This window comes from Tupaia chinensis, unplaced genomic scaffold (genome assembly GCF_000334495.1).
Source record: "Tupaia chinensis unplaced genomic scaffold, TupChi_1.0 Scaffold000511_1, whole genome shotgun sequence".
Taxonomy (NCBI): Eukaryota; Metazoa; Chordata; class Mammalia; order Scandentia; family Tupaiidae; genus Tupaia; species Tupaia belangeri.
The window spans coordinates 1,810,747-1,822,124 of NW_006160024.1; the positions used below are offsets into that span (position 1 = coordinate 1,810,747).

Genomic DNA, 11,378 nt, shown 5'->3' on the forward strand with positions numbered 1-11,378 from the left:
GGCAATTAGTAACTGGTGATGGAACAGCAAAGTGGTTCCGCCCGGGAGAAATTCAGTGAGATTCTTCTTCTAAAGGCACAGCTTAAAAAATCAGAGTTTAAGACTATAGAGCCTTCCAGGCGCTTGTGCGTGCGTGCCCAAGATCCCAAGAGGACAATGGAGGAAAAGGGATTGTGGTGTGGCCATCCCCCCTGGGGGATGATTTCTCGCTTTCTGTCTCTGTCTCTGTCTTTCTGGCGAGCTCACACACCCTATAGCAAAAACCTCTCAAAAAAAAAAAATTAAGACTATAGAGCCTTCACATTCATATATAAAAACTAAATTTTTTTTTTTAAGTTTTAAAATTTATTTTTAACTTGTTATAGGGCACAGGCACTCACCAGAGAGAGAAAGAGATAGAAAGTGAGAAAGCCTCCCTCCCCCGCGGGAGATGGCCATACCACAGCCTCTTCTCCCTCATTCTCCTGTTGGGACCTAGGCACACATGCGCATGTGCCCAGCCTGTTTCCCAAGCCATCCAGGCCCAGGACTCAAACCACACATTCGGCAATGAGGAAGCCAGCTGCCCTAACCACCGCACCACGAGCTGGCCAGTAATTCTAACATTTTCAAAAGCTTTGCTACACAGGCTGTCCTTTCTTTGCACTGCTCTAATGCGCGCACACTTTGGTTACCGCCGTTGAAATAACACCAGTTCTCCAGCAATATGGTTCAAATTTAGTTCCGTCATACAGTAACTGTAATTGCATCAAGTGTAACCCTGGCGCTAGCTCCTCAGTCCACAAGGCACTCCATAAATAACAGATGCCCATCATGGTCATGACCACTGACGTCACTTCTTTCAAAGACCATCGGTGCTTGGTCACTGCATGTCCGTCACTCAGTTTGTGCATGTCCAGCAGAGCCATGTGGCTGTGTTGCCTCCCTGGCTCCCGGTGACAAGCGCACATGACATTTTACAAAAACAGATCCTTGAAAGAGGGATTAGTGAACAAAGGTGAAAGCACAAGTGGTACTGGACGTGACACTTGAATGTAAATGAATGTGTGATGTTGATGCTGCTGCCATTTCAGACTCTAGATGGTAGCCTGAGGGCCTTCGTGACATGTCCCAACTGACATAAAGGAAGTGGTTGGTGGCCAAGAGAATGAAATACCCCTGAGACAATGACATTGGCAAAAAACTTAAAATTCACATTACAGGAATTCTCAGAGGGCTTACAACATTGAGAGTCCAAATAAATAAAACACTGAGTGGCAGTCAGTGGCATGGTGGTTAAGGTGGCTACATCTCAGTTGGCCGACTTTGAGGTTTGAGTCCCAGACCCAGCAGATTAAGAAACATGCTGGCCCACGTGCATGTGTGCCCAAAATCTCAAAAGGAGAAATGAAGTAGAGATTATGCAAGGCCATCCCCAATGGGAGGTGCTTTCTCACCCCTCTCCCCACTCCTCTCAGGCAGGTGCACATGCTCGCTAGCAAATTTAAAAAATTAATTAAGTAAACATAAACATTGGAAAATGATGAAGACTTAGAAAAGAGAGGGACAGTTCTTTAAAACAAAATAGATTTTCTTTGTATCATAAGTTACACTGCTAAAAGGCAAATACTGGTAAAATTATTCTCGGTAGGTTTTTTCACAAAGAACTAACACTTTCATTCTTCTTCTTCTTCTTCTTCTTTTTTTTTTTTTAATGACCAAAGTGTATATGCACTTGCCAGAGAGACAGAGAGACAGAGGGAGATGGAGAAAGCACACCCTGATGGGGCATGGTCACGTGCAATCCCTTTCCTCCATTTCTCCACCCTGTTGGTATTTGGGGCATGCAGTCCAGCATCTTTCAAGCTGCCAGGGCTGGGCTTCAAACCACATAATCTGCTGTGCAGGATCTGGTTCCCTCAACCATAGGCCACAGGGCTGGCCCACTTAATGTTTCTGTTTTAAATTGCAGCACACCAATTAAATACTAGCTTTACTATTTTTTTTTCATTTTTATGTACACATATAACTGATATATACAAACTCTCCCAAGGATTTTTTCTTATTATTTTTAATTTGCAAGTGAAAAGCTGTGTAGATATGGAGTATAGCATTTTTTTTTTTTTTTGGAGAGGTTTTTTTGCTACAGGGCACGTGCGCTCGCCAGACAGACAGAGAGAGACATAGAGACAGAAAGCGAGAAATCACCCCCCAGGGAGGATGGTCACGCCGCAATCCCTTCTCCTCCATTCTCCTCTCGGGATCTTGGGCACGCACGCACACGCGCCCGGCATGAGTTTTAAGCCACCGGGTCTGGGACGCGAACCGTGGTCGACTATGTGGGAGTCCAGCGACATAGCCATTACGCTAACTGCTGGTTCCCGAGTATAGCATGTTTTGATACAGGTATACTTTGTAGAAAGATTAAATCAAGACAGTTTTCCATTGATTTTTATCTTTTTTAAATTTTCAAAAATTCCTTTTATGAGATAGAGAGATAGAGACAGAGAAAGGATGGCAGAAAGAAACAGAGGTGGAGGAAGGCACCCTAGCAGAATTCTCACCACAATCCCGCCCCCGTGCCGGGCAGCCTGGATCACAGGCATGCATTTCCTTACCTAGAGTATACAGGGAGGCCCCAGGATTTGAACTTGAGACTTTCATTTGTGGGTCTAGCATTGCAGAGTGTTGCGTTCCCTCTGTACCACTGCCTGGCTCCTCTCCTTGATTATTAGGGCCATCCTGCATGGTCTCAACTTACCCAAAGTAAAGACTCTGTGCATTTGCAGATCACAAAAGGTCAAAGAAGTGAGCAAGTTCTAAAAGCTTTTGGCTATTATTCCAACCTGTTCCAAGCTGATGTTTCTTATGTATTTGGAACCCTAAAGAGATGTTCTGAATTGATTCCCTTGGTGTTTTACCAGGCTGGGTAGAATATGCCCCCTCATCCACCCCGGCGCCTGGCAACACGGATCCTGTGCTCATCGTCCTTGGCTGCTTTTGTGGATTTATTTTGATTGGGCTGGTTTTATATATATCTATGGCTATCAGAAAGAGAGTCCAGGAGACAAAGTTTGGGTAAGTTTAACAGGTAGAACTGCTTTGCCCAGTGATATTGATGCAGCTGTTATTTTATTTATTTGTTTGTTTATTTTTTGGAGAGGTTTTTGCTATAGGGCGCATGCGCTCACCAGAAAGACAGAAAGAGAGACAGAAAGCGAGAAATCACCCCCTGGGGGGATGGCCACGCCACAATCCCTTCTCCTCCATTCTCCTCTCGGGATCTTGGGCACACACGGACACATGCACAGAATGAGTTTTAAGCCACCAGGTCCAGGACTCAAACCGCGATCGACTACATGGGAGCCCAGCGACATAGCCATTACGCCAACTGCTGGTCCCGATGCAGCTGTTATTGATGAGCCTGTTACACCTTTCCCATTGGCCCTGTTCTCACGTTGCACCCAGATGCGTGTCCTGCCTTACACCTGCCCTGGGATCCCCTGGGGCCAACACTTCCTTATGCAGGCCAACCAGACCACGTGACTTATCACTATGGATGTGGACCTTCACCACCTGGCTGGGGAAGGCTTTGCCAGGGCTGCCATGCAGTTATTCTTCCTGCCTTTCCATACTGTTTGGGGAATCAGTCACTTTGAGCAGCCCAGTCTTAAGGTGAGGTTTTAAATTCCCCCAGCCTTAAAGGATGGCAGTATTTAATAAAATACCTGGACTTCTTCTGAACAGTAGGTGTGTCTTTTTCCCACATTTATTCATTTATTTAATCATTTCTATACCGGTATAGACTCTTGGATATTTGTTTTATACTCATAATCCAATACTACTTTGCTTTGTTGTTCAGGTTGTTAAACTTTGATCATCGAGAGCTTATCAATTATTTGCTGTTTTATAGTACCTAGACAGAGTTGTTTTGATATTGTCATGTAATCCTAAAAGAGACTGAAGGAAAGAAACATTTCTTCTAGTGGGAAATGTTTTTGTTATAGAAGGGTCCTTTAAAAGGAGAGGGCTTCGGCCCAGCAGGTAGTGTGGTGATTAAGGAGCTGGACTTTTGTATGGTTTACCACGGTTCGAGTTCCTGACCAGGTGGCTTGAAAATCACATGGGGTGCATATGCACACATCCCCAAAATCCCAGGGAATAAGGGGAAAGAGGTTGCCGTGTGGCCATCTCCCCTACAGGATGATTTCTCACTTTCTTTCTCTCTCTCTGGTGAGCACATATACTGTATAGTGAAAACTAATGAAAATAAATAAATAAAAGGAGCCAGCTTCGTAGCATCCTGGTGGAATCAGCACTTGCCTTTGCAGCCTTGTTTTTATAGTGAAATGTCTGTTTTCCTTCACCTAGGAGCGCGTTCACAGAGGAGGATTCTGAACTGGTTGTAAACTACATAGCAAAAAAGTCCTTCTGTCGGCGAGCCATCGAACTTACCTGTAAGTTGACTTATTTCTCTTTTTGGCAAAAGATTAATTAAGAGTAAACCAAGGACAACACCATGAAAGATTTGTAGCAAAAGCCAAAGTTGTCGAAGAATGGGTATTTTTAATGTACAGAATGTCTTTAGAAACGAGAAAGTAGATAATCAGACGTGGCCATGCACACCCCTTGTGGGCTGGCTTATTGGAAACCTGGAGCTGGACCTGGGGTTCAGTGACCAGAGTGGAGGACATGAAACTCAGAAAAAAAAAAGAAGGGAAGAGATGGGGTAGTCGGGGATTTAAAGGACACAGCAAAGCAGTGGACGCAATCTCAAGCCTCATTTCCTGTTTTCCTGACAACCAACTCAAGAACACTTTGTCAACATGCTTTGTGGCAACTATGGTGTGGGCGTTGCTGAATCAGGGAGTAGGGCCTTCTGGGTTGAAGAGCGGGGATAAACAGATAACGTGTTCTTGAATAACTTCAGAAACAGTGTAGAAGGTCTGTGCAAATATTACCCAAATATTCATGCTTCTAGGTATTCCGTTCCCCTTCTCCCCCAGACAGATGTAAGAATGATGCAACATGGGTAGATATAGAGTAAAATCTCATTTGATGTAGAATATTATTAACTTATTGGGACCAGCAGTTAGCGTAATGGCTATGTCGCTGAACTCCCTTGTAGTTGACCACAGTTTGAGTCCCAGACCCAGTAGCTTAAACTCATGCCAGGCGCCTGTGCATGTGTGCCCAAGATCCCAAGAGGAGAAGGGAGGAGAAGGGATCGTGGCGTGGTCATCCCCCTTGGAGGGTGATTTCTCGCTTTCTGTCTCTCTATCTCTCTGGTGAGTGCACGCACCCTACAGTGAAAAACCTCTCCCCAAAAAAAGAATATTATTAATTTATTTACTTTTCTAATCTATACATTTTTACTTCAATCTGTATGTCTTTCTTCTTGGAATTAAAAAAAATATATTCGTTTACAATTTTTTTTTCTTTTTTAGACGGCCATTTAGGTTAAATTTTTTCTCTAAGAGTTAATATGTCCTTTCGAATTAGCCACATTTTTGTTTTCAAAGCTTGCTATGTCTTAACTATGGCCCACACAACTGCCACTCATTGAATTAGTCTCCATGTCCTGGTTAATTCCTCTGGCTGCCAACACTTACTCTGGTGCTGCATATCCTTGTCTATTACATACCTTATTATAGAAGATCTGACCTTCCAGGTCTCTGAAGTACTTAATTCAACACTTTATCATTAAAACACGGTTCCATATACCATAGATAGAATAGTAGCTTGTACTCTAAATGTCTCCTATGGTTTATGAGACTCCTTCCTTGGCACTGAAGGGTTCCTTTGCCTATGTCCTTAGGGATATAATAGTAAATAATCCACCGGAAATCGCCTATTGACCTTACTTTACATCAAGGGCACACCCTCCACCCCCTGTGAATCTAATTGCTGGCTGCTTTTACAATGGGGAGAGAAGTACGGTTCTGATTTTTATAATTCTTCAGTATCAATCTTTCCCTGAAGGATTCATTTTAATTTTTCTTGGTCTTTTTTTTTTTTTTTTCCATTTTGCTAGTGGGCAAGTGTGCTAACTGGAGAGAGACAGAGACACATAGAGAGACACAGAAGGAGAAAACCTACCTACCCCCCCGCCATGGGAGGCGGTCAGGTCACAATCCCTTCTCCCTATCTCTGTTCAGAACTTTGGGGTGTGCACATACACATGCCCAGACTGTTTCTCAAGCTGATGGGTCTGGCTCACAAACCTCCACAGTCAGCCATGTGGAATCCAACCGCCTTCACCACCACCACTGGCTAGCCTTTGTTTTGTTTACTTTCAATATGGCAGAATTAAGTGTGATGTCTGGCATTTGGGGGTGAGAAATAATGGGTACAAAATGAATAAAGCAGACTGACCCCATAACCAGTGGTTAAGGGAGCCAGATTGCTCATGGTCAACTGTATGGTTCAAAGTCTGGCCCTAGGGAACCAGCAGTTAGCGTAATGGCAATGTCGCTGGACTCCCACGTAGTCGACCGCGGTTCGCATCCCGGACCCGGTAACTTAAAACTCAAACCGGGCGCATGTGCGTGTGTGCCCAAGATCCCGAGAGGAGAATGGAGGAGAAGGGATTGCGGCGTGGCCATCCCCCCTGGGGGGTGATTTCTCACTTTCTGTCTCTCTGTCTTTGTCTGTCTGGCGAGCGCATGTGCCCTATAGCAAAAAACCTCTCCAAAAAGAAAAGTCTGGCCCTAGAGGCTTGAAAAACATACCAGGTGCCCATGCATGTGTGTCTCAGATTCCAAAAGGATGGAGAAATGGAGAAGGGATTGTGGCATGACCATGCTTCTTTGGTTGGGGTGGCGGGGTGCTTTTTCCCCCTTTCTCTGGTGAGTGCATGTTCCCTCTAGTAATTAAAAAAATGCAAATGGCTTATTTTATAGGACTTACAAATGAAAAAAGTACACTAGCAGTTCTTAAATACATACTCTTGCTCCTTTTATAGTGCATAGCTTGGGAGTCAGCGAGGAACTACAAAATAAACTAGAAGATGTTGTGATTGACAGGAATCTTCTAATTCTTGGAAAAATTCTGGGCGAAGGTAATCAGTTAAAGTAATTCTTTTTTTAAACATGCGGGTTAGTTTAGAGGAATTTTAAAGTATGCATTTATCAGATAAAATACTATTTTTAACATTTTGAATTATAATACACAGAGTTCTGTTTCATAATTTAAAATGATGAAGGCCCAATAGCTGCAGTGCACAGATGGCCCCACCTCTTGGGCAGCTGGAGCCACATGGGAGGCCTTGGTTTGGTTCCGGGACCAATCTGAATGCCCTAGGTACAGTTGCACACACCTGTAATCCTACCTAACTAACTGGTGGCTGGGGCAAGAGGACCATGACATGGAAGCATGGCAAGACCCTGTCAAAAAAATACCTGTCTCTGTCTCTGCCTTTTCCTCTTCTCTCTCAAACAAATAAATAAATAAATACTTTTGAAATTCAACTTCGGTATATGAAAAAGGCCTTCACTGTGCCTGGCACATGTAATAGGCCTCAAAACTATTAATTCCCTTCCTTCATTAAAAAGCAGGTGATACATGGGGCTGTACAGTGGCGCCGTGGTAAAACATGATGCCCTCCAGGGCTGATCCCCATGGGAAGGATCCACGTCTGCTTTCTAGCGCTTCCCTGAGTCTTAGGGCCTGCCCATCATCCAGGGCCGGCCAAGGCTAGTGGTTAATCATGGCGTCAAGACCCTGTTAGCTGTGACAGTCTCTCTGTCTCTGTCTCTCTTGCTCATGGAGGAAATAAATAATTAAATGTAAAAAAAAAGCATACAATTCATTAATCATTTCCTATGTACTTTAAATTTATTCCTCTCATTTTTATGATCTCGTCATCTTCCTAATTAAATAGGAACAAAGGTGCAATTACATATTTAATTAGTTAAATTGTTCTTAGGAAGAATGATAATGGTATTAAAAGTTTATCCTTTTGTGGGGCTAAGGGCGTCAGATCCCACATGACCAATCGTGCTGTTCAAGTCCCAGCCTTGTTGAAAAACACACTGGGCACATGTGGGTGTGTGCCCTCAAATCCTGACAGGATGGAGAAATGGAGAAGGGACTGCAGCATGACTGTTCTCCCTCCCTCTCTCTCTTTCTCTGTTTCTCTGTCTCTCTCTGGTGAGCATAGGTACTCTCTGGCAAATTAAAGAAAAAAAGAGTTTATGCTTTTTGAACTTCAAGGATATTTTCCATGTTCTCTTGCAAATTAGTTGTGATGCTTCACAAAGGGATGAGCTAAGCGTAGTCTGAAACTGCCCGCTTGGTGACACACAGTCTAGAGCAGGGCATGTACCCCTTGTGAGTGTGGGTGGCCTGGAGGCTCCCAGGCTGCCTGCAGGTGGGTAGCTGTTGGCCCACATGGAAACGGCAGCTCTGGCACAGTCGCAGTCCCTTGGCTCAGGAGATTTTGCATGATGTCCTTACAGATGGTATTTTACTTTGCAGGAGAGTTTGGGTCAGTCATGGAAGGAAATCTTAAACAGCCAGATGGAAGCTCTCAGAAAGTGGCAGTGAAGACCATGAAGTGTGAGTTATCCTGGTTACACCCATTCTTCGGGGGTGAGCGGTTGCTTCTGTACTGGGTGCTCCATGAGGCCAGTGAAGGCACTAAGATGTGATCTTCGTGTCCGACGGGGCAGAAAGCACTGGAGAATGCTAGTCGCCCAGGGGGAGTGGCTACAATGAGCTCTTCATGCATTACGAACGTTGTACAGTCAAGGCACTACCTTCTGTTACTGTGACTCTCTCTAGTTCTCTCTTTCTCTCTCTCTCTTTCTCTCTCATCTAGTAGAGCTATTGCCTCCCAAGTCAGGCATGAATTTCTGAGGCAGAAGAATCTGGTGGCTGCATCTGACCAGGAGTTGGTCTGGCTGATCTGTCTAGCTTGGCGAGGCCACTTCCTCATTGGAGGGAGGTTGCATGGTTCTTGGGAAGCTGTGGGCTGCTTGGCAAGTAAGTTTCCCAGAGAGAGGAGAAATATTCTTTGGTCAAAGGCATAAAAAGAATTGCTATCACAAACAGGAACCGCCAAGCAAGCCAAGAGGAGGGGCTTGCAAACCATAGGAAAGAATCTGCTTTTATCTTGCAAGAAGTAGAGCTCTATGACAAGGGGACTTCAGAGAGTTTGTGGAGGGGCAGGTGGTGGTGCAGTGATGGTGCCACTACCCCCACATGAACAGGTTCTGGGTTCACATCTCAGGATCTCCCTGAGTGTGCAGTCTAGGTGGCTGAGACGGGGGGTAATTTGTAGGATGAGGACCCTATTGGGGGTACCTGTCTATCTCTGTCTCTCATGGAAGGAAAAAAAATTAAACAAGTTCATGGGAAAAAGGTATTAAAGTACAAATTTATTATTTTGGTGCAACAGACTTTGAAATTAATGCATAGCTTTGAAATCACATTTTCTATGATATTTTTGAAGACCCCTTCATGAGAGTCTTCAACAAGTATGAGCAGAGCAGGTTACACTCTAGACTAAAGTTCATGTTGGTACTCTGAGGAGTAGAATGAATTGCAACACTGTGGCAGAATAAGAGCATTTCCTGGCTGGCCCCATAGCACAGAGATTAGGCACTGCACAAAGGAAGCCAGATTCCACATAGTCAACCAGGGTTTGAGTCCCAGCCTCATTGGCTTGGAAAGCGCAGTAGGTATGTGCATGTGGGCCCAGGACTCTGATGGCTTGGAGGATCGAAGAGGAGGCTGCCACATGACCAGGCCCCATTTTGGGCTTTTTCTTCGCTTTCTCTCTCAATCTCTCTGCCTCCCTCCATTAATCTCACATGCTCTCTGGCATTACAAACAAAGGAAAGAAAGGTAGCGTTTTCTTCCATATCCGTCTAGGTAGTGTGTTTCTGGGCTGGAGCCATATTGGCATCTAGTAGAGCTATTGCCTCCCAAGTCAGGCATGAATTTCTGAGGCAGAAGAATCTGGTGGCTGCATCTGACCAGGAGTTGGTCTGGCTGATCTGTCTAGCTTGGCGAGGCCACTTCCTCATTGGAGGGAGGTTGCATGGTTCTTGGGAAGCTGTGGGCTGCTTGGCAAGTAAGTTTCCCAGAGAGAGGAGAAATATTCTTTGGTCAAAGGCATAAAAAGAATTGCTATCACAAACAGGAACCGCCAAGCAAGCCAAGAGGAGGGGCTTGCAAACCATAGGAAAGAATCTGCTTTTATCTTGCAAGAAGTAGAGCTCTATGACAAGGGGACTTCAGAGAGTTTGTGGAGGGGCAGGTGGTGGTGCAGTGATGGTGCCACTACCCCCACATGAACAGGTTCTGGGTTCACATCTCAGGATCTCCCTGAGTGTGCAGTCTAGGTGGCTGAGACGGGGGGTAATTTGTAGGATGAGGACCCTATTGGGGGTACCTGTCTATCTCTGTCTCTCATGGAAGGAAAAAAAATTAAACAAGTTCATGGGAAAAAGGTATTAAAGTACAAATTTATTATTTTGGTGCAACAGACTTTGAAATTAATGCATAGCTTTGAAATCACATTTTCTATGATATTTTTGAAGACCCCTTCATGAGAGTCTTCAACAAGTATGAGCAGAGCAGGTTACACTCTAGACTAAAGTTCATGTTGGTACTCTGAGGAGTAGAATGAATTGCAACACTGTGGCAGAATAAGAGCATTTCCTGGCTGGCCCCATAGCACAGAGATTAGGCACTGCACAAAGGAAGCCAGATTCCACATAGTCAACCAGGGTTTGAGTCCCAGCCTCATTGGCTTGGAAAGCGCAGTAGGTATGTGCATGTGGGCCCAGGACTCTGATGGCTTGGAGGATCGAAGAGGAGGCTGCCACATGACCAGGCCCCATTTTGGGCTTTTTCTTCGCTTTCTCTCTCAATCTCTCTGCCTCCCTCCATTAATCTCACATGCTCTCTGGCATTACAAACAAAGGAAAGAAAGGTAGCGTTTTCTTCCATATCCGTCTAGGTAGTGTGTTTCTGGGCTGGAGCCATATTGGTTTTTTTAGGCGTCCCCCTGGTCATGGCATATCACTTGGGCACCCAGAAAATAGAACATGACCCCCTGGCACTTCAACTGCAGTCCTCATCACAATTCATATGCATGGAGCTTATTTGGTGCTCAGTTTGTTACTATTTTTTTTTTTTTTAGAGGTTTTTGCTATAGGGTGCGTGCGCTCGCCAGACAGACAGAGAGAGACAGAGAGACAGAAAGCGAGAAATCACCCTCCAGGGGGGATGGCCACGCTGCAGTCCCTTCTCTTCCATTCTCCTCTCGGGATCTTGGGCACGCACGCACACACGCCCAGCATGAGTTTTAAGCCACCAGGTCCGGGACGCGAACCACAGTCGACTATGTGGGAGTCCAGCAACATAGTCATTACACTAACTGCTGGTCC

At 45.0% G+C, this 11,378-nt stretch overlaps 1 protein-coding gene across 1 annotated transcript in view; it reads left to right on the forward strand.

Moving 5' to 3' along the window:
* The window catches only part of MERTK (MER proto-oncogene, tyrosine kinase), a 140,833-nt gene that overhangs the window by 91,460 nt on the left and 37,995 nt on the right, over nt 1-11,378 (forward strand). The window contains exons 10-13 of the mRNA XM_006156649.2: nt 2,904-3,057; nt 4,351-4,436; nt 6,944-7,039; nt 8,458-8,538. Of these exons, the coding sequence (XP_006156711.1) occupies nt 2,904-3,057; nt 4,351-4,436; nt 6,944-7,039; nt 8,458-8,538 (417 nt within the window). The remainder of the gene's footprint in view (nt 1-2,903; nt 3,058-4,350; nt 4,437-6,943; nt 7,040-8,457; nt 8,539-11,378) is intronic.